Genomic DNA, 23,674 nt, shown 5'->3' on the forward strand with positions numbered 1-23,674 from the left:
AGTCTAAAGATAAACACCACAGTCAGGTTGGACTTGCTGAAGGATCTGAGATGGGATCTTTTAGCCTTTCATTTTAAATTGTCTTCTGAAAGCTGAGAATTCCACCTGAGCTGCTACTGCAGCATGGAGGAGGTGAGCAGGGATGTCCTGCAGTGTGTAAGAAGTTAGTCCGTAAGCCAATTCTTTACATTTGGGCTCAATTTTTACATCCTCTCATCCCTATCATGCATCACTCCTGCTTTGGTCTTCTCAGCCAAAGGTGACGAGCTGGCCGTCTGTGCGAGGTCAAACTCAACGTCCCATCAAGCCCCCTGCAGCTGGGCTTGGAGCAGCCCAGGGTGGCATCGGGGAGAAACCTGTCCTTTCCGGTAGTGCCAGTTCCACCACAGGAGCCTTTGTAGAGCTGCACTGGCTGGTTCCCAGGGTTTCCAGTATGGGCAGAACAGGTGAAATGGTTGAAGAAAATTTTCTTTGTCCTGGGCTGTCCTCATTGAAGGTACCACTGCTCCCTGGGGAGGACAGGGCATCTCACCCCATGGACTGAAAGGGTCACATGAGCTCCAGGTCCCCTGAAATGAGCTGTCACTTTCCACCCCTCGGCTGAAGTTTCCCTTGGGGCACCTGGCCATTTTGGGCTGCTTCTCCAGCCATTTTTCTCTGAAGTGCAGTGGGGAGAACATCAGAACACTGTGAGCAACTCAAGAAGTACAGCTTTCTTTATACATCTTTGCCTGCTTGCTTGCTATTTCTTTTTTTTAATTTCCCCCTGTGTTTCTCACTTCCAGGGAAGGCTGCTGAAAGAGTGGGATAAGAGATAATAAAGAACTCTCGATGTCATGGCCTAGATGTGAACAATTAACAGGATCATGATGTAGCATCCTTTCCTATGGAAGTGCCACTTTCCATTGTGCACAGCAAAGGGACTGAACAGCTTCATCGCAGCCATGTTCCAGGAACATGGGGTTTTTTCATGGAAAACCTTCATTTCTTCGCTGGCCTCTCAGGAGCCTTGTTTCGCTTACAATGCCATCGCTTTTTGCTTCATCTCCCCTCCTCCTTCTTCCCTCTACCCTATCCTCTTCTTAGTAATAAAATAAGCCACATAATTACTACTCTTGAGCATTTTATGAAGCTGAGCATACATTTTCATTTTCTAAATCCGAAAGCACAAATGAATTGGTTCTTCAGGAACACGAGATACTGCTTGCAAAGCACTTCCAAAATGCTGAGCAATATTTAATTATAAAAGTTATCCATAACTAAACCATGGATCTCTTTCAAAAACCCTCTTGAAGTGTGCTCTTTGTTGCAAGCACGCAGCAAAGGCTAAACCAAGTAAAGGAAGAGCAAGGGGAGCCTATGAGCCTTGCATGCCAAAGAGATGAAGCACCTGGGGCTTCTGCCTTGGGCAACCCACCCGCAGCCTCCTCAGCTGCACGAGTTCTGATAAAAGATGAGCGAGCGCCAGCCTGTACAGTTTGCGATTCTCCTTTGCTGAGGGATTACAGAAAGGTTTGCAAATACTACAATATTACCTGACACTCCTAGGCTAATTAAAAAGCGTGCTGAATTTTTATCTTCCCCTCTCCACAGCCATGCCATCCGGGGCTACCCGATACCCCTCACTAGGTTGAATTTCACAGGCTGCTGCCGTAATAATGCTGTATGCAACAGATGACTGAATGGGCAGCCGTGGGCAGCTCAGCGAAAAACTTTCCAGAGCAGACTGGCTTAGCAACCTCAGAATTTCCTTTTGGTTTCTTTTGATAATGAAGAAAGAAAACAGCTTTGCTTTTAACTATGACTTCTCAGGAAGAGGTGAGTGAAGCTTTGGGAGCATGCGATATCCTCTAAATAAATGATACATCAGTGTTTAGCTTTCGTGTAATGTTCTTTACCATGCTGTTTTGTTTCCTGATGGACAACTTATGCAACAGTTGGAAGACTTTTTTTTTTTAATATATATTTAAAAGTCATGCAGAGCAAGCTGTCCTTTTATTTGCCTTAAAGCTAGCAGAATCTATATAACATTTATGTTCATTGAAATGTACGTGAAATTTTGTCAAATGAAAGAGTAGAAACCTTATTGCAGTTGTTTGCTGAAAGGTGAAAAGATTTTCCAGGTGACTTAAAGATATAGTGTCACAGAGAAAACATGTATTTTGTCTAAAATATGTCATTGTAAGCATTTTCTGGGACTGATTCTGCAAACACGCTGCTTTTACAGCTTACCAGCTCCACTGTCTTTAACAAATATCAACCTGTTTCACACCACTGTGAGTTCAAAAATCTGATTCCTTGTGTGTGCAGAACCAGAGTCAGAAATTAGCATTTCAAATCCGTTTACCCTGAATTCTAGTGTTGCCTGATTTAACTGTTTTTTTCTGTGCAGAAAGTGATCAAAAGTTTTCTGGAATAAAATTCAGTGAGCCCCTGCATGAGAATCCTGTCAGGTGCTGTGCAGGTGTCATACGCTTTTTAGTCTTTCTCTTGTTTCCTATTGCAATTAAAGAGCAAGGGATGGATTCACACCCCCAGTGTGAGTTATTAAAAGTAGCTGCGGTGCTTAGACAAATTTGAACAAAAATTAACTTCAGTAGTTTGCTGGTAAATTAGTTATAAGAGATCCTCTTGTGAACATTAAGTACATAATAGATTGCCTCCAGCTCTGGGGCCCTCAGCACAGGAAAGACATGGACCTGTTGGAGAGGGGCCAGAGGAGCCACAGAAATGACCAGAGGGCTGGAACAGCTCTGCTGTGAGGACAGGTTGAGAGAGTTGGGGCTGTTCAGCCCGGGAAAGAGAAGGGTCCAGGGAGACCTTATTGCTGTCTTTCAGTACTTAAAGGGGCTTACAAGAAAGATGGGGACAGACATTTTAGCAGGGCCTGTTGCAACAGGACAAGGGGTAATGGTGTTAAACTAAAGGAGGGGAGATTCAGGCCAGGCATGAGGAAGAAATTTTTTACAATGAGGGTGGTGAAACACTGGCCCAGGTTGCCCAGAGAGGTGGTTGATGCCCCATCCCTGGAGACATTCCAGGCCAGGCTGGACGGGGCTCTGAGCAACCTGATCTGGTTGCAGATGTCCCTGCTCATTAAAGAAGGGCTGGACCAGATGAGCTTTGAAGGTCCCTTCCAACCCGAACTATTCTATGATTCTACAATAACATTTTGAAAGGCGATATTTTTTTTTCCTTTCTGTATTTTAAACCTGTTGAGTTAGGTACAAGAGACAAATACCACTTCTGGAAGTCTTGAAATCATCTCTGTGACAGAAGATGAACCGCCAGTACCAGAAATCCAGTTTTCCTTCAAAAGATTTTTCTGCATACCACAAGTGAAAGTGGACCCCACTGCAGATGGATCTGGTAGGGATACTGCACAGCTTTTTGACCTTTATTATCTAACTGGCTAATGCAGTTCTTTAGCCTTGCAAAACTATGCTTGTCTACTCAGTCAGAGAGTGCAATCACTTAGGTGAAGAAGAAACACAGCCTCACTCCCCCAGCTGTGAAGTTTTGCAGGCATATTAACAGGTGATCACATCTTGTGTCAGCCTGCATACGCAAGCAATTTTCACAAACAGATTATTCACACACTTCAGCCACACAGCAAATATTTGCCCACGCTTTTCAGATACATTTTTGAATGGCTAATTGAAATTTTACCAATCTGGAAATTGGTCCTTTAAAAAACTGAATATAAAATACAGCAGCCCTGGAGGAATAGCATGCATGTTTTCTACTTCCTATAGGTTTCATGGCAAAAATAACCATTTACTTCAACACAGGCAGGCTGAGCATTGAGGATGAAGATAGAGCAATTTAATTTTCTAATCCATTAGCTACTACAACTGTCTAAGAATTTTGGTGTACCAGACACCAATTCCATTGTCAAAACCAGTTATTCAGCTACTGCTGAGAGAGTCTGTGTAGGCTGGGATTTGCTTGTGAGTCTAGAAGCACTGAGAAACACTCCTCATCCTTGACTGATCGTGTCTGCCAGTCTCAAATTCAAGGCTTGAAGAATGAGGGGGCGAAGAACTGCATGAATTAAAATTGAAGACAAGGTTCTGCCAGTTCCTGTGTGTACCCATGACCAAGCTGTGTGTGCTATTTTCCCGTAGTTTGCCCTTTGTGTATCATAATACGTTTGAAATGAGTGAACCGTTCATTATTTTCAGTGGAATCTGTTGTTGTCTTCAAGGTTGACAATACCACTAAGTTGCAGTCAGCTATGGAGGTGGCTAGTGAGCAGGACTGCTCCAGCTCATGAAACGTGTCATGCAATTACTTCTAATGCATATTTTGACTTTAGTTGCATCTTTTTTCCTTGTCTTTATAGCAAAACTTTGGACAGATTGCCTTTTCCCATATTTTTCAAGACTAGTTTGGTGGTCCAGTTTTTAAGAAATTGAGGTTTCTATCATTTTCAGCTAACCTTCCTTCCAAGTCCAAAAGGACCAGTGACTTTCCTCCTTCTTGGAGTCCTGTCTTTTTCCAAAATCTTTGCTCCTGTCTGAATCTTTGTGTTCCTCAATTGTTCCTGTGCCTCTGTTACCCCAAGTCTGGAGGAAGGCATTGCACATGGGACTTAGCTCCCCAGTGCACAAGGAGGAGCTATGTGGCCTCCAGCCTTATCCCAGTATTTCAATTGTCCCACAGTGCTCAGAGCAGCATCCAGCTGGGGCTATGGCTGGAAGGAACACTGGGACTGCGGGCTTGGTACCAGCAAGAGTCAGGAGGCATCACAGATGGGCATGGTTGTAGAGAGGAGACTCAAACTAGTTTGTTTGCTGCTGCTTCCATTGCAAGAATTTTTTGGTCCACTTAAGCTTTCTGAAGTCTTCAGAGACTGCACCTGTACCCTGCACAGAGATTTGATTAAACAAACAAAACATTTTTATTCCATGACTCACATTTTCAGAAGTGGTCATATACTTGTAAAGCTCACAGTGTGAAGTAGCCCACAAAAATAGAAATTTAGAGCTCACATTCTCACTTGCATTGAGGACAGGCCAGATGCTCTGTAAGGGCGTGATTCAGAACCCTTACGTGGCAAACGCTTAAGAGGTCTCTGAGAGCACCAGCCAGCCCCAAAGCGCTTGGAGCCTTCTCAGTCCCTGAGCCAGGGGATCTGAACCCCTCCAGGTCAGGTCAGCTCACAAAGTGCATGCAGGGGTTAGCACTGCTGTCTAGTTTAATAACAGATAAATCTGTTTCATTGCAAACTCAAGCTGGTTTAACTTCACAGAATCTGTTCTCTCTGTCTGGTTTCTAGGAGATATCGAACCAACTTCGCTGTGCCATGTTTTTGTCTCCCTAAAATACTTTCCATATATCTGTGGTTTATTCCTTGCAGTAATCCTAGCAGTTGCCATTGGCCTGGGTGGTGAGTACTATTAGTTATTCATTAGGTTCTCACTTAACCATTCAAATGCTTAATTTTTCATGAGCCTTTTACTTAGAATGGAACTAAACTGCTCCTGTGGCTTGTTTGCTGAAGTAAAAAATCTTGTTGATGTGATGGCTTTAAATTTTATTTACATGTAGGGATAAAATAGATCTGGCAGTCATGAGAGGATTGGTGTAATATTTACAACACTGGAGAACCCACAGCTCCAGGAAACCTTTCTCTAGTAAAATTTCACTGATTCATCTCAGGTGCTGAGCTAAGAGTTTAGAAACTGGGGGAGGCTTCAGGTAGCACACACCATATTTTTCTCCTGTAATTCACTTCTCTAAGTTTGTTTTCAAAGAAATAAAGAACTTTCCCCTATCACAAACAACTTCTACAAAGGAAAAGGAAAGGTGGAATGAGTTGAGTTGTGACTGGGAAGCGTGACCTGCCTAGTTCTAGATGCCAAATACATTGATGCTAGAACACTGCCTCCACACCTATAGCAGGGATAAGCTTGTGACAGGTTGAGGCATCCCCTCAGGAAGGGAGTGCACTGGTTGTATTTTGCAAGGGTCTCCTTGCTTTGCTGCTGAGGGGCTGAGGCACCAGATAGAAGCTCGCCCTGGAGTGAAACATAAACTGGGTAGAGGGAGGTGGGAAGGAGTCAGCACAGAGAGCAAGGCTGATTCTTACTAGAAATCATTATTAATGGATGAGTTTAGCAGCACCATGTAGCAACCTCCAGGTTGAATTTCAAAAGTTCCTAGAGTACAGGAGTCATCTTTTGCTTAGCAAGATAGAAATCTGGCCAGGTAATGGAAGTCAGAAGTGTTACATTAATATCCACATGTGTTTTCATCACCCTGTTTCCTTTCATTCTTGTTAGTTCAATACAACTGCATTGGGAAGTTTCGCTGCCGATCATCCTTTAAGTGTATCCAGAAATCAGCCAGGTGCAATGGTGTCTTCAACTGTAAAGAAGGGGAGGATGAGTACGGATGTGGTAATTTAAATTTGATTATAAGTCCCTCCTACCTCCTCCTGTAGCATCTGGCACATTATCAAGAAATGCATGTTGTAGAGAGTTTGCGTGAGACAAGAAAGATAGACACTGATGGATTACCTAAATCACCACTTCAGAGGAACAATCTCCCTGAGGTATTGATTTACAGTTTATAAGAAATCAACCTGCTCTTAAGAGAAATGTGAGGATTGTTGATTATTGTTACTGCCGTATCAGGCATGGTTCTCCCTTAGAAGACTAGGTGCTTCTTGACTGCTGGCATTTTCTCTGCCTGCAAGGTATACCACCACTGCATTATAGTCTGTATATACAGCACCCTCTGTATTCACTGGCACGCAGTTGCACTGTATCAGTTTTGAAGATTGCAAAAGCCTGTTATTTCCCTAAGGGACATGGGAACTGGAAAGATCAGCACTGCCTTTTGTACGTTGAGTACTGCAGAGTTTTCTGCTTAATGTGTGAAATGCGTGCCCCCGTGGTTGAGTTTCCCTCTGTAATGGTTTCAGGCATCACAACACCATATTAAAAGGTCCATCCCTGTCCTGTGCTATGGAAGGTGACTTTGGTGTTTGCAGCCACTGGAGAGAAAGGACTCTAATATTAGTAAACAGAATAACTGATTTTTAGATCAGTACATGTATAAATCTGACTCCTGTACCCAGCAGTAAGGAGGCAGCACAGCATTCCATCTGTGCAGTACGAGGAATGACAGGAACCATGAGCTTTTGGCCCCAGCTAACCCCACACAATTCTGTCAGCCTTTGGCGTGTTTTCCCCAGGGAGACATTGGGCCTCTGTAGAAACCGTGGGCAATATATTTGCTTTTCTTGGCTGCCTTTGCAATGCCGTAGCCCTGGCCTATGGGCACCTGAGGGAAATCCCTGTCCACCAGTGACCATGTGCATGACCTCCCTTCTCCCTGGGGAGACCACGTAGACATGCCCTTTCCCAGGTCCAGGTGCCTCCTGCTCTCTGGGGCTCTGCACCCTGGCAGTGGCTGTGGTGCAGGGGTGAGGAGGACATAGTGACATGCAGGATGAAGGGACTGTAGGTGATGACTCTGTACCTGGGCCTCCTGCAGTGCTTCCCCATCAGTCTCTTGACTGGTGTTACTGTTTACTGTAGGGCTGGATACAGCACAGCTTATAGCCATGCTGGCTCCATGGATTGGCTCAGCCCTGTGCAGGGCTGTTGTGAAAAGCCACCCACAGGGAAGGGCTGTGCTGAGCAGAACCAGGTTGGTGTGATGAGGGAGTCCTTGGGACATGAGGTCTCAACTTGTACATCTCCCCAGCCCTTACCTGCCCATCAGCCCAGACATGCCAGCCCTATTTCAACAGAGGGAAGAAGGTAGGAAACTCCATGGTAGCCCAGGAGTGGCTGGGTACAAGTGCATTTGCCTTTCTGATTGTGTTGAGCAGCTCAGGTGGTGTCAACCACCTTTCATCACTTATCTTGATCGTAGGTTTCCTTGGTGACAAGCATCTGCAGCTCCAGCTCACTGCAATCAACAAGGCTTGCTTGGGTTCATTGGAGGGCAAGGCAGCCTTCTCCATCTGCATTAGAGCTACCATCCCCTATCCATTCCCATGAGCATAGATGATTTTCTCCTAGCTGTTATAGCTCAGCATACCTTGGTTCCCTTCCTTGAGGGGAAAAAACAAACAAACACACACAGAAAAATTCTGTCAAAGGATCCTAGTGGGTCATGACTCACTCGGGTTTTTCTTCTCCTGAATCTCAAAGTCAGGTTGAGTGGTAAGAAAGCAGTGCTGCAAGTGTTCACTTCTGGATCCTGGCGAACAGTCTGCTCTGATGACTGGAAAGCAGAGTATGGAAATACCACCTGCAAACACCTGGGTTTCTCAAGGTAGGAACACAAAATGGAAGAAACTTTATTTGACATTTTGAACTAACATTGAGGTTTTTAATGTTCCTAATGAAACTTCGTATTAGTCTGTGCTTTAAAAGAAAAAATGACTTAACCATCCACCTTTGTGAATGCTACTGTTGAAGAGATTTGGGATGATGCAGGAAATAGCCCTGAATACTTGTGCACTGCAAATATAATTTTTTACTGTTATAAATCCTGGATGACAGCTAAATGTAATGGTTTGGTTAAATCTTTGCTATGGGGTGGAGGTGCCTGAACCCTGCTCATCTCTCTAGTAGTGATACAGCCTGTCAGTGGGGCACTAAAAATCTTATGATCATTTTCCATTTCTTTTACTTCCTCTGTAGGAAAACTGTATATACAGTTCATGTCATGACATCTGTTAAGAATTAAGGTCCACCTCACAATTAGAGAACTGGTGAGGTGATTCTTACCGGGTTGATCCCATTCCTGAAAAAAGCACCATTTCTTTCACACAATTGAGAAAGAGTTTGAAGTTGTGACTTGCAATGGTGCTCTCTTATTTCTTACAATGGTGTCATTCTAATTTCTGCACATTATAATTAGCAGTATAAAGTGTCTTTAAATAAATTCTTGTTGGCTTTTGGATAAAATACATCTCAATTGTTCAACAAAAAAAGACAAGAAAAAGATTACAAGTTATCTGTCTTCCCTGTTGCAAATCATAACTCTAGAAAAAGGAGACAATGTGCCTGTCAGTTCTTCAGGTAATGTGTCAACTTGTTGCAATAAAAGCTTTATTGCAATATTAGAATTAAAATTTACTTTCACTGCCAGTTAAATGCCTTGCACACATGATTATGGCAAAAATACATGCACCCTATAGGAAATGTTTCTTGGGGAGGATAGGATTACTTTATCAAGTGTCAGAATCTGATTATTGTGGTTGCTACACTGGATTTTCATTAGCAGAACCACTGAATTATTTAAACAGATTACTGAAATGCCGTCTGAGGAAGTTGTGCTTATGGTTTATTTGCAGTTACGTGAGTTCAGGTTACCTGCCTGTGTCTGCAGTTGAAAAACAGTTTCAAAGACATTTCGTATCCCTCAGCCACTGGTTTTCAGCTGATCAAGTGACATCACTGTACAATGCAACAAATCTCAGGTATGCCTCAGCTTGTTCATCCTAACAGAAAGAAAGCAATCAATAGAAGGAGAATTACTAATCATCTGAGATTGTTGCCTATTTTTTCAGGCATGTAGTACTTCATAAGTGGTTGGTGTTGTTATGCATCATGGACCAAGGTTCAGTAGCAGTCTTGCTGGAATGTGAATTAAGAGCCTGATCCAAGGCCCATTAAAATCGATGAAGCATTTAAAATCAGCTATTTGAAAAGCCTATTTATCCCATGATCCCTTTTTTGCAAATGGATAGACACCAGACACTTATCTTTTTCCATTGTGACACAGTTTGTTTCAGTTTACAGATTTCTAGATGTTTCCCAGTGGGCTTATGAACCCTTTATGGTCCATTTCTTCCTCCTGACAATTGCTTGTTTTTCTTAGTTACCTTTCACTGATAAGCAAGTTATGGATCCAAGGAGACTACAGATCACATGTTGAAAATTGCTGATGAGCCTCCCCTCACAGAAAAGCAAACCACTCTTCAGCAGGGGAACATATGGTCTGTAGGCTCCTGATGGTGTCTAAGCTTTTAACTGAAGTACTTCAGCTAAATGGCCTGCATAGATTGGATTAGTACATGGCTTTGTATCTTTTTCAATATATGAGCTACTTATATTTATGTGCACATATCTGTACAGGAAGATGAAACAATATAGAAAAAAAACCCCAGTATCTATGGATCAGAACTAATACTGCACTGTCTTTTCATCTTAGAGAGGAATGCACTTCTGGCAATGTGATCATCTTAAAATGTTTAGGTAAGAATCAGGAAAAGTGAAAATAAAATCATAAACTGTCCTTCATCCACTGCATGGCAGGAGGTGGGAGGAATGGTGTACTCAGTGCATACTATACCATCAATTTATCACACCAAAAAAATTATATTTCTTGTATAAAATTTAAAAGAATTTCAGAAAGTGAGAATAGGCTGGGAGGGCAGATTGGGAGCATCAGGTAGCAGGAGTGTTTTGGTGAGAATCACAGTAGGAACCAGACATGTAAGGGCTGAGAGTGGAGTCTGTGGGCTGATATTGTAACTCCAACTCTTTGACCTCTTGGTAAGAGAAAGGAAATTCTGCCTTAACATTTTAACTTCCATCCCATACCTCTCCATGTCAGCTAGTTTTCAGATCAGGTTACAAGAAGTAAAAATCAAAACAAAACAAAAGCAAAACAAAACCAACCAACCAAACAAAAACAAAACCACAAAACAGCAAAATAATCACCAGGGAAGGGGAGATGCTTCAGCTTGCCTGTGTGTGCCCCTGGGACCCTGTGCATTTAAGGAGGGCAGAACAGTGAGTTTTGCAGCTCAGCTGAGCACTACATCTGCAGGAGAGAAGATGTGAGCCCCACAGCTCCCATGCTGGCTGCTTGTCACGATGCTGTAGGAGTGGGAGCGGGGAGAAGAGACCTCTGGGGTCAGCCACAGCTCGAGATGTGGGCCATGGGGATGGGGACAGTCCTGCTGCAGACACCTCGCAGCCTCAGCAAGGCTGGGAGTGGAGGGGCTGAAGGTGACCAAAAACATGCCTGTGTTTCCTCCATGGACCGTAACGTTTGCTTTCTGGCAGTGTGCGGGACACGGGCCAGCTACGGGCCACGGATCGTGGGGGGCAATGCATCCTCCCCCCGGCAGTGGCCCTGGCAGGTCAGCCTGCAGTTCCAGGGACATCACCTCTGCGGAGGGTCTGTCATCACCCCACGCTGGATCATCACAGCTGCCCACTGCGTCTATGAGTAAGCTCCTAAATCATCTTGCTCAGAGTGTCCCACTGGCCACGCTTGCAGCAGGTCTGGGTGTGAGGCCACTGCAGAAGAAGGCCAATGCACTGTACTTTGTCTTAAAAATAAACTGCAGGAGAGATTGGATTATCCTTATTTCATGGGATTGCTCTGTAACATTTAAACCATCTCTTTCTCTTCTTGCACAAGTGCAAGTATTTATTGAAAAAGAGTCTCCCCAAGAAGTGGTCTAGGTCAGGGGCTCCAGTTTTCAGATATGCTGGGCACTTCCAGCTTCCTGGGAAATCAGCTTAGAACAACACTTAAATGCTACACTTTAGGTATCCCAATCTGCAGTTTCTGTACATTGCATGTGAGTTAACAGCTCAGGAGGAATTTGTACTTGGCTGCTCTGGTACTCTGGGGCTCCAAAATAAATTCCATGATCCTTTTCAAGTTGACAGGATCAATCAGTGGTAACGCCAATTACAACATATCCACTGCTCCTTTTTATGCTGTCGAAGTAGTCTTTGAGTTGTAAATAGATGCTAAGCTGTTGTTTGGACTCCTTTGTGTAGTTATAAAGGTAGCCCTCTCTCTTATTTATGAGTTCTTTGGTTTTGCAGTCTCATCTGTTGCTAATAGTGCAGGAGAGCTCTTTTCCCTCTTACAAATTCCAGCCCACTTTCACCAAAGTCATTTAGACAGCTAAAATGGGATTTATCTGACCACTTTTATGCACCCACAACACAGATGCCTGCTTCTGAGCAAGTCCTGTAGGATGCTTTTATACCCAATAGAGAGAAGAGATGGGACAGACAAACCCCACTCCCAGATCATATTTAGAGCCCTGCGTTGCCATGAAAACAATTACTTAGGAATTCAGCATTTTAGAACTTTTGTCCTTAGCTCTATCCCCCGAAACCCAGTTGCTTGTGGCATGTTCAAAAGGTTAGGGGAATCCCTAAAGGCTCCACATCCCTGGAGCCTTTTCCCACCTAGCCCAGTAGGGTGAAGCCAAGAGATGAGGAGCTGCTCATGTGCTGGATGCTGAAAGATGTGACTGCTCATCAGCTGGGGGCAGAAAATCCTTCCAGAAGGAAAGCCTCGCCCTTGGAAACACTTTGCCACAAGTGCTGCTGAGCTGATGGCTGAACACAGACATGTCAGGCGGTAGCATTGACTGCTGTGGGTCACGTAGGAGGACAGATAGGTAGGCCAATGCAAAACTCTCATATGTTTGTAGAAAACTGCACAGATAATATACTAGTGACCCAGTGTGTTACTAAGATTAGTCACCCTTTCTGTATTTTTGGAAACTAGACACAAAACATAGCAAATATTAATAGATAAGTAAGCAAATAGAGCCGACTATAGATATTTGCCTGTACAGTTTTACATGGTTCATAAACTCAGGAGACAATTAGAAAACCTGAAGATTTTCTTGAAGGTTTTTCACTCTCTCTTACCTCTTTGTTTCAGCCTGTACTTGCCGAGCTCATGGAGTGTGCAGGTTGGTTTTGTGACTCAGCAAGACACCCAGGTTCACCCATATTCAGTGGAAAAAATTATATACCATCGAAATTATAAACCCAAGACAATGGGAAACGACATAGCACTGATGAAACTGTCAGCAACACTTCCTCTCAATGGTAATTCTTTCTGTTAGCTTTCACTTGACTTCCTCACCTTTCTAGACAAAAGTGAGAAAGGTCTTTTCTAGTACAGACAGGTAAATGTCTGTTGGTGCCCTATGCCTGACCCAGGACAGCCGAATAGATCCCCACCACCTCTAAGAGCAATGAGAGATGTGCAGTGTAGGTACAGCCAGTCTGCTGCTGTGAGGGCAAGGCAGAGATCCCTGTACAGACTACCCCAGCAGAAACCCCTCGGTCTTAGTGTCAGGAACTCCTCTGTACTCGATATCCAGGCACAGAGAGCAACAATGTGGTCACAGGGCTCTGCAAAATGTTCCCAGTTCATTCTAGTATTGGCTTACTGAAGGCATTTAATAATAGGCAAACATTAACTTTATTCTTTCTAAATATTTTTCCTATCTAAAATAAACACCCCACCTCATTGTACTCGGAGGTCACAGAGATTTTTATCATGTCCTTGCTGTGAGTATAGGGAGATCCAGCATGTCCAAAGCTGAAAATCAAGCTTAAATTGCAAAGAGAAGAAAAGGCAATTCAAATATAATGATGCTTTTAAATTAAAACTACTTTTATCTTCTCAGCAGGATGCTACATACAGCTGACACAGTTAGTGAATTGAAATAATGTCCAATAATATTGTATGAATTTAAATGATCGCCTGCCAATACCTCCTAATCAGTGCGAGCTCTCTGCAAAGGGGAGCTGGCTCTCTCTGATGCATCTAGATTGTCAGTTCCAAAATTGATTCTCTTGAAATGATTTAAACTGCCACTTTGAATGGGAATTAAGCTTGATTTTTTTTTTTTTTTTAATGTCTCAGCTTGTGCTGTTTTCTTTTGCTTGGGAATAGGTTTGGGAGGCTGTCAAGAACAGTAATGACTACCTGAGATTGATACCCACTATGCCCTGGGGTGTGGAGGGCAGCCTGGGGGACTTGGAGGCTCCACACTGGGGGCTTGATGCTTTGAGTTGGGATCATTGCAATGGGGGGAACCAAACCATCAGGAGCTGCCCAGTAATACCTTGTATCTTCCCTCCCTGTGCTCAGTGTCAGCTCATCTTGACACATCACAGTTTTTCGCTGCAAGCATCACTGATTATAATGCATGGCATTGAGTCCCCCGGAGCACAGAGGCACTGAAACTCTATGAGCTGATGAGTGGGAAGCCAAGAGCACCCCAGACGTCTTTTTGCCCTTTCAGAAGAGGACAGAGATATGCACGCATGGCTCTTTGTACATGCTGCTGCACAAAACCTGTTAGGAGGTGCCATGCAGTCATGCCATGGTCAGCCATGGCCATTTCTCTGGGGTCTGATCTGCCCATCAGCTGCATAAACGGTACATTTCCTGTTTGCTCATTCTTCAATTTATTCGCCTGCCAACACCTCCTTCTGTTGCTTTATACTAGAAACTAATTAGGCCTGGTATGGGTATTGTTTCAGACCTACAGTATTGGCCAAATGACAAAAGACCTGTGGAACTGCCAGGCTATTTATGTGGAGAGTGGGTGGTGTTCATAACACATTCACTGCAAGCCAAAATTTTTGCTTAATTTGAAAAGCAATTCTCTCTTCTCTCTCTCTCTTTTTTTTTTTTTTTTTAACTAGGTCACATAGAGCCAATTTGCCTGCCTAATTTTGGTGAACAGTTCCCAGCAGGGAAAATGTGCTGGGTATCAGGATGGGGAGCAACTGTGGAAGGAGGTATTTTGAAATGGTCTGCTGTTGATTGCACTACATAAAAATATCTCACATACACTAAATACAAGATTTGGTTGGACCATTGTTCAGCATTAAATTTTCTGGAATAGCCGGGGTGGAAAAGAAGATGTATTTCTAAATGCATAGAAAGCACAGCACTAATGCAAGAATCCACCAAGCATTTTTCAAGAGAAAGCATGTATGCATTTTCAGGCAGGTTGGATGATCCAGAAATTGGATCTGTGAATAATGGCACAAAGAAAAGGGAATTCTTTCTTTTGTTTACCATGACTCATGGGTCATGTTAATCAATAATACATACTGAATCACTTTCGTGTGAAAATGCTTGAATTCTTAGGTCATTGTTTTTTTATAATTCTCCAATTAATCTCATTTAACGTGTTCCCATTGTTCAGAGAACAAGAACAGTATGTTACCTGACCTACAGATAATAGCGAAAGGTGGGAAAAAAATGAAAGCAAGGTTTACCACATAAAAATGGACATTAGACAGTGTGCAAATACTGCCATTTGTAGAAATGATCCATTCAAACTCTGAATAAAATAAAATAGATATTTATAAAATAAATCAGATGTTTTCAGATGATTTCCTGACTGAGAGAACAGGTGATAAATTCAAAACAAATGTTGACACTAGTATTTGAGACAGTGTCCAAGTAGCTTTTAAGTTCATTACGGTCATTGATTGTCTAGTTTGAAGTAGAAACATATGATGTGCAGCTTTATACTACATACTGTGATAATCCACAGCTTTACAGAGTCGCTAGTCACTGAATTCTATAAGTGATGAGACACCTAGTTTACTTACTCGATGTTGCCATTTTAATTGTATTTCTTTCACCCTTGCTTGCCAGTTCTTCATATACTAAAATATTTTCTGTTTATAATTAGAGATTAGTTTCAAGGGTAGATAGTTCTTTTCTTTGTTTTTTTTTTTTTTTTTTAACAGGTGATACATCCGACACCATGAATTATGCAGGTGTTCCTCTGATTTCTAATGCAATTTGCAATCACAGGGATGTCTATGGTGGGATCATAACTTCTTCAATGCTTTGTGCTGGTTTCCTAAAGGGAGGGGTAGACACCTGCCAGGTATGGAAGTTTCCAAACTGCAACTGTGCTCATTAAGAGCAGAAATGGAAAAACATGAGTGATAAGTTATCAGAAGGCACTCCCAGGCTTTTCTTGGGCAAACATTTAGTTTTGTGCCATTTACTCTGTTTACCATGAATATCTATCACTGACTGCATGCATTCATATGCTACAATTCCCTTCTTATATTTCTTCTGTAGACCGTATCTGCTGCTTCTGAAGCCAAATTTGCTTAAGACATTATTTTAATTTCTTGCTTGTGCTACAGCATGGTGCCATCCTTTCTCTGCCCTGGCTGCGGCCTCTGCACTGCACTGTGAGCAGCTCTGGAGACCTGCAAGGTGTAGAAACCCCATAGTGAAAAGCAGCCAAAGCACATACTGATAAAGAAGCAGAAGCGTGTGATTTTGGAAAAAACAGAGTGAGGCAGGAGAAGAAAGAAAGGGAGAGGTGTTTGAGTAACTCAGAGGACTGGTAATGACTCTAGGGGAGATGGATTCACAGTAGCAATGGATCAGAGAATCCTCTACAACACAGGGTGGTGATGATTCAAAATCACTGCCAGAGTCATGACAGTGCCCACCTAGTGCCAGGACTCATCTCCATACACAATAATGTGGACTTACCTAGCTAGTCATGGATGAAGAGCAAGGGTGGGGACAGAATTTCGTGTTTCTAGATTTGCTCAGTCCCCAGTATGCATGGGACAAGACAAAGAAAAAGCATTAGGTGCACAGATCTTCATTTAAGTGCCTGTTTGCACAACTTCCCCAGCAAGGTACCCGGCACCAGCATGTCACTAAGGCTGGGAGAGCTGCCCAAAAGCAGCACACTTAGCACATGGCTCCACATGACACAATGAACCCCACTTGCCAAAGGGACAGGCTTATTCCAAATTCCTTTTTTTGTTGTTGTTGTTGTTGTTGTGTTGTCTCTGTTGCTTATAAGGCAGGAATCTGCCCCAGCCAAAGTAAATTATTAGTTTTCAGTACTTAGATGCAAGTCCAGTGAGTTGAATCTGCTTAGCAAAGTGTCTGGGAAGGGCCAGAAAAGCAATGTGTGCAGAGGCAGGCAGGGAAGGAGGTTGGTTACAAGCTTCTTGTTGGAGCCTGAGCTTAGCTAGGCTCAATAGCTATGAGCTTTTTGAGAGAAGCAGCTGTGAGAAAACAAGACTACGGCATGGAGACCGCAGACTAGCAATGCCGTGCCTTGCAGAACAGACATGGTCCTCAGCACCTAAATGTTGTTTAACAGCAGGTTTCAACATTGCTTCTATTGTACTATACTGCTAATTGGGGAAAGAAAATTATCCTTTTCTGAGGACCCAGAACAGAGCAGAAACAGGAGACTTTGAATTACTGGGCTATGCTTCTTCCTCTATCTCCCCCAAAAGACAGTTCCCCTCCTTTTCTGGGGCACTAATGTTTGTTTTCTTTTTTTGTCCTCCAGGGAGATAGTGGGGGCCCTTTAGCATGCGAAGATATGAGTATCTGGAAGCTGGTGGGGACCACCAGCTTTGGAGTGGGCTGTGCAGAAAAGAACAAGCCCGGTGTCTACAGCCGAACCACCTCCTTCCTCGACTGGATACACGAACAGATGGAGGTCAGGTTTTGCCCTGTGTCTCCATCTCCGGTTGTTGCTTTGCAGAGGCAAGGAAGTGGGGGGACACTGCAGACATCTTTGCCTGACCCGAGGGTGGGCCACTCTCCAGGAGCCAGGTCCTACACTGTCAGCACCCCTCCAGTGCTGCCAGAGATGCTGGGCTCAGCCAGTGGAGAAGAGAGGGTTGTTGTGCTTCAGGTTGACTCCCAGGAAGGGCTCTGGTGACTAAGCAGAGGCATCTAGAGCCATTTTAGAGACATCAGGCTGTTCTGTCTGGCCCACAGGTGTCCCTGCAGAAGGGCAAGAATCCGCACCTAGCCTTGGGTTGTATCCACCATCCCCACAGGGATGTCTCAGATACCCTGCAATGGCTCAGGTGGATATGACAAAGGATCTGTGGGAGATCTGAGGCTTTCCGGATCAAGTGCTGGAGATCAAGCAAAGTGCACTAAGACACCTCAAGTGGCACTAGATAGTACATGTGTAAGGCAAGTGAACTGCCCTCCACTGCCCTGGTAGGAACCCAGACACATAGTTCACAGGTGGACACCTATGCACAGGCTCTCAGTTATCATTTTCTTAGCTTCATGGCAAAACTACCCTAAGCACCAAAGTCTACATTCTATCCTGCTCTAGCCTGGTCTTCACAGGCAGTGGTGCCAGGGCTGCTCTTCCAGCACCCAGTTTGCTGGAAGGAAGTAAGGAAGGAAGGAAGGAAGGAAGGAATGAATAGCAATGATGCTATTCCACCACCAGCAATACAGCCCCCAGCCCCGACAGCTGCCTGTGCCACCATGGTGGCACATGAGGAAACCACTCCTGCCCCCATCTCGTTTGTGAAATAAGTGAGATTTCCTCCTCAAACCAAAGTGCCAATATCAAGCGTTCACAGACAAGGAAATGCCTGAAATAAGGTTATGTGTGTAATTTCAGTTCAGTCTCCCATCTGTATACTGTATGACACATGCTGTTTTCACAACCTATATTACACAAGAAGATTTATGCTATCACATGCCTATCTGTCACTCAACAAAGCTAAAGAAGATAGGATAACATTTCCAGATCACAGAATGATTGGGATTGGAAGGGATGTCTGGAGATCATCTAGTCCAACCCACCTGCTAAAGCAGGTTCACCCAGAGCAGATCGCACAGGAATGTGTCCAGGAGGGTTCTGAATGTCTCCAGAGAAGGAGACTCCACAACCTCTCTGGGCAGCCTGTTCCAGGGCTCTGGCACCCCCAGTGTAAAGAAGTTTCTCCTCATGTTTAGGCGGAACCTCCTGTGCTTCAGTCTGTGCCTGTTGCTCCTCATCCTACCATTGGGCACCACTGAAAAGAGTCTGGTCCCATCCTCTTGACACCCATCCTTGAGATATTTATAAACATTGATAAGATCCCCTCTCAGCCTTCTCTTCTCTAGGCTGAACAGACCCAGCTCTCTCAGTCTTTCCTGATAAGAAAGGTGCTCTAGGCCCATAATTATCTTCGTACCCCGCCGCTGGACTCCTTCCAGTAATTCCTCGTCCTTCTTAAACTGGGGAGCCCAGAGCTGGACGCGGTGCTCCAGAAGTGGCCTCATCAGGGCAGAGTAGGGGGGGATAACCTCCCTCGACTTGCTGGTCGCACTTTTCCTAATGCACCCCAGAATCTTGAAGACCTATAATATTACTTTTTTTTTCCCTTCCCCCCAAATATATACATAATTGTGATTCATTTGTAGATTAAGAAGCCCAGACATTTCAGATGAAGAGTTCATATCCAATGAAAGCATAGATCTCTATTATAAAGAAGTGATCAAAGGGGAAAAAAAAGTACAGCTACATCTTTGTTTAGCTAAATGCTAACATGTTATAATTTTTCACAGGGAACACTAATTAATCAATTTATCCTCTTAGAACGGATTTTCAACTGCAGCATAGAAACATGGACACTCTTTAATGGACTCTGAAACAAATGGAAAGAAAGTAGAGCTAGTGTGCCTTTGAAAATGGGACCAAGGTAACGGCTTGCACCTGGCAGATCTGTATTGTAGCATAATGCTGCTGATTTGCTCTTACCTGCCGTTGGTCACCGTGGACTGGGGTTTGTTTGGTCTCTCCAGAAGTTTCTTCAAACAAAATTAACTCTCATAGCTAAGGCTTAGCAAACGAGTTAGGAAAAAGCTCCATTTTGATCTAAGAGATGCAAAATCGCAAGATAAGGAATTTGGCCATCAGCATGCCCTTAGAGGCTTTCTTTCTGGAAATTAGCTTTATAACAGCTCAGCCATCAGGGCCAATCATCTAATGCAAGGCATGATCAAAGAAGAGGCATTCATGTTTTCTGCTCTTCCATTTCCAGTTTTGAAACCTGAATAAAGCACTTCTGTCGCTCAGATATTTGGGAGGATACAAACATTTTGCTAAAGGCTCTCTCCTGTGAGTACAAAGCACTTGCTTTCCACTATGGTGGAAATTAGTTGATGTCATTTAGCAAGATGTTTCTCCAACATGTTGAACAGAATTTCTGCTGCCTCCATTTTGAAGAGCTCTCCCACTAGGGAGAAAGAAAAAAGTTTATAGCACCAAAGGGAGTACCAGTGACCTACTGTCTGAGAAATATTGTGCCTCAACTTTTAAATCTAAATAGACATGAAAGGTTCCCATCCCAGAAAAAAAAAAAAAAAAGAAAAAAGTAATGGAACAACTAAGACGAAACAAAATAAACCCTTTCAAAGGCTACTTAGGTCTCCGCATGCATGTATCCCATGCATGTAGTATCTAGCATTATTACTAATATATTCCTCCATCCCCTGTAACTATAGTTCTTTATGAGCCTTATGTTCCTGTCTCAGCTTATGCAAAGCTGAGAACCAGTGAACTAAAGTAGTGAGATAAGCTGATGGCATTTGCTCAGGCTCACAGTGCACGCAATGGAAATTGGAGCACATCTCTTCTGTCGAGGTGATGTGTTTTTCTGAAGAACTTCAGCTGCAGAACTGGCTCCAGCAGCCCTCTGGTTCCTTTGGTGACCCTAGTACAGCATGGAAAAAACATCATTCCCTTTCAGAGTTCGATACGTGAGTATTTGAATAGATGCACATCTGATTTTTCTTCTCAGAGAGAAGAACTGCAGACCTGAGGAGAGCAGCAATGTGCTGGGCTTCTGAAAACCCACATCACGCTCCAGTCCCACAGAAGGACCCACCACACTCTTCCGGACACCTGCTCTGGGATTTGTACCTCCATGGACTACTTTTTACCATTCCTTTTTGGTACCGGTATTTAATGAAAACTGTTGCACAATCAGGCTATTTTGGGTGGAAGAGGCAGCTAGATGCTTGATGATGGGCATGTGCATCAGCTGTCAACTACAAATTTCATATGTAGAAAAAGTACTGAGACTGACAACCCAGGATGCTATCATGGTAAAGTTTTGCAGGCACCATGAACAAAAGACTAAAGAACCTTCAGATGAGGTTGCAAGCTATTATTTTAGTACTTAACTTCCAAGAACCAACTCCAAAATACTTTTTTTCCTGAAAGTACTCATATATAAGGTCCATGCTCTGTTGCACAGGCAGCAACACCTTTCTTTGAAGCCATAAAGCAAGCAGGAAGCAAGCAGCTGCTGATTTTGGCAAGCATTTGGCAAGTATGGTCAACTTCTTATAATAGAAAAAAATATCTGGATCCAAATCTTTTATAATGTGGCTGTGAACAAACTCCCTAAAAATTGAATTCTTAAGAGTTTCCTTATGGTAAATAGCTCTGAAATGAACAACACACAGGTTTTAACTTTACTGAAAAATTCTGAGATTACTGAACAATCTTAAAGGAAGAGGAGCTTCTTTACTGCCTTCAGTAGGCCAGAGAGCCAAACCCATTGCTCTACCCGTGATGCACCATGCAGTATAATAGCCATTGAGTACTCCCCAGCTCACACCATGTAGTACAGTCCACCAATACACTCGTGCTCAGTCGCCTTCCCCGTTTTCACTCCCTTTCTCTGCAGACAGAACAGTGAAGATCCCACACTCTTTGTGTCTATTGGTGACATCAGTGGTGTGGATAAGCTGATGCCAGCCAAGGCAAGGGACAAAATATCTGAAGTGCTGCTGTGGTTTCTTGTTTTGCAAGCCATTTTAATAGAACAGCCTCACGTTGTTAAGTCGGAAGATGCCCAATCATTTTGCACTTGCCCTTTGCTAAATCCTGGGATGAAAGTTGTCCATTTTAGAACTGACTGCCAGGGACTAGGTAGGCTGAATACTGGATAATATTGTCAGAGTTTTTGAATATCAGCCAAAATTGATCTTATCATCTCATCAAGGGCTGCTGATTTTCTTGAAATGTGGTTTTGGATGCAGTCTGTATGGTTCTAAATCAGTATCTGCATCACCACTGTCACCCATCACTGCTGCAAGAAAGCATCAGTGGAATTGAACCTGTTTTCTCACTGCAACATATTAGGTCAAAATCGAGAGAGAACAGCAAACCTGCATGAAATGTCAACGTCCATGTTCTTCTGTGGATACAGACTTTGATCTCAGAGGACATTGAATCAATATCTTTCGCCTTGGCTAAAGAAACTGCAATGCAATGGAAAGAGCACTTCCAGAAATGGCATGTTGTTAGAAAGAAGAGGGAAGCATTATAGCAAAGCTGACACAAAAACTGGAATGAAATGGGAAATTTCGACTTGACAGAACCAGAGTTTCAATGTTCACTGTTTGTCGTCATAACATTTTCACAGCCTCAACATGGCTCATGTTTTAGTTTTATCAGCAGTCTGGAGATAAGGACACTGTTTCCTGAGCTCACAGAGCTGTTATTTCATATTTATGAAAACATCCCTGAAAATTCATTTTGAACTCCTCTATTTCCATTAAAGAAACAAAAAACCCCAACCAAACAAACAAAAAACAAAACCAAACAAAAAACTATACAATAAATATCCATTGTGGTCTGCCTCTATATGAAAGAGAAATCCAATGTAAAATCTAGAAAGCTAGTGAACTCTTACCAACAAGAAGCCATGTTGGCCTCCCCAGGTCAATGGCAAGCACTTATGGGTAGACTTAACCCAGGCTCACAGAGCTGCAAATCTTTTTTTCTGATTTCTGTTATGCCCCTTGCTGTGGTGTCTTAGGTATAGGCAGAATACAAGAGTCTTTCCATAAAGCTGGGTCTTCTTCCCCCAATTTATGCCACTAGCATGCATGCCAGAGGTTTGAAAATAAAAATAATCACAGTATTAGCATGTTTCTTTGTGTTAACACAAGTGAAGATACACAAGGGTTTAGGACATTTACCACAGGAAAGGTTTTATACAGACGTGAGCATTGTGTTTTATTCAAAGAGAGGTGGGATTGATGAACTGGTCTCTACTGGTAGTCAGCATTACAGCTGGAATGAACTGGTAAACAGTAAAATTACTTTTCAAAGAGGTTATATGACAGGTTACCAAGCCTTTCCTTTTCCTTGGATTTTATTCTCTCTATTCGACGAAAATAATTAGCTATACTGAATGTGCATGTACAGAGGCTTGCTAAACCAGGTGGGACTAAAGGCAGCTGTAGTTTAGGTAATCCTGATTAGGAGTTTCATGGTAAACATCTTGGAAGTATTTGAGATCTTTATTCTAGAGGAGTGTATATCTGCTACATTATTAAAGAGGTCGATGAAGCAGTTTCTAACTTGTGGACTCAGATCACTGGTTAAAAGGGTTGGTTTGACACAGGATTGCATTACAGCTGTAGTATCCCTTAGAAATAATACCCGCTTGCATGCATAGCCTGTGGAGCAAACTCACATAACACGTAATAGACTCAGAAAATGAATCCAGCGTATAATTTCACAAGAAATGTCCAGCATATGAAAAAACCCTCCTTTGCCATTCATCAGCCATTCCTGTCATTATGATGTTTAAGTCCAGAAACTGAGACAAAGCTGATAAGTTTAGATGAACCAGATGTAACATGTATTCAAACTGCAGTTTTCCCAAATACTGTGAAAAAGATCACATAGATAAACTCTCCATTGGCCAATCTGAAATTATTTTTTTTCACTTGAGATATACAAATAAAAAGGCAATTTCTGTAAAGACACAGAGATAAGCATAAAAACAAATGCCTAAGTTTGGTGTCTGAGAAAGCAGTCCTTTCTGGAAGGTGACATGCTTTTGACAAGCTAACACATCCTTCACCAGGAAGCAATCACTGCGCAGAGGCAGAGGTGCCACACAGCTCTGCTCATAGAGGCTGTCTCACTGTCAAGACTTGTGTAAGTTTGCAAGTGTGAATACAAAACCTGCACATTAAATTAAAAAAAAAATAGATCTGGCTCATCCAATCTTCTGAGGGTCTTCAACATCCAAGGAAAGCAGGTTGAAATCTTACATTATAAATGCTGCACTGTAAATCTTGG

At 43.1% G+C, this 23,674-nt stretch overlaps 1 protein-coding gene across 1 annotated transcript; it reads left to right on the forward strand.

Annotated features, from left to right (window-relative positions):
- The first annotated feature begins 1,800 nt into the window (after positions 1-1,800).
- On the forward strand, positions 1,801-17,491 carry TMPRSS3 (transmembrane serine protease 3). Its single transcript, XM_065640490.1, has 12 exons — positions 1,801-1,818; positions 3,225-3,369; positions 5,282-5,392; positions 6,288-6,404; positions 8,172-8,295; positions 9,323-9,448; positions 10,183-10,226; positions 11,043-11,208; positions 12,676-12,845; positions 14,460-14,555; positions 15,522-15,664; positions 17,114-17,491. The coding sequence occupies exons 1-12, from the start codon at positions 1,801-1,803 to the stop codon at positions 17,489-17,491; spliced, it is 1,638 nt and encodes a 545-aa protein (XP_065496562.1).
- Positions 17,492-23,674: the final 6,183 nt, after the last annotated feature.

Source organism: Caloenas nicobarica, chromosome 1 (genome assembly GCF_036013445.1).
Source record: "Caloenas nicobarica isolate bCalNic1 chromosome 1, bCalNic1.hap1, whole genome shotgun sequence".
NCBI lineage: Eukaryota > Metazoa > Chordata > Aves > Columbiformes > Columbidae > Caloenas > Caloenas nicobarica.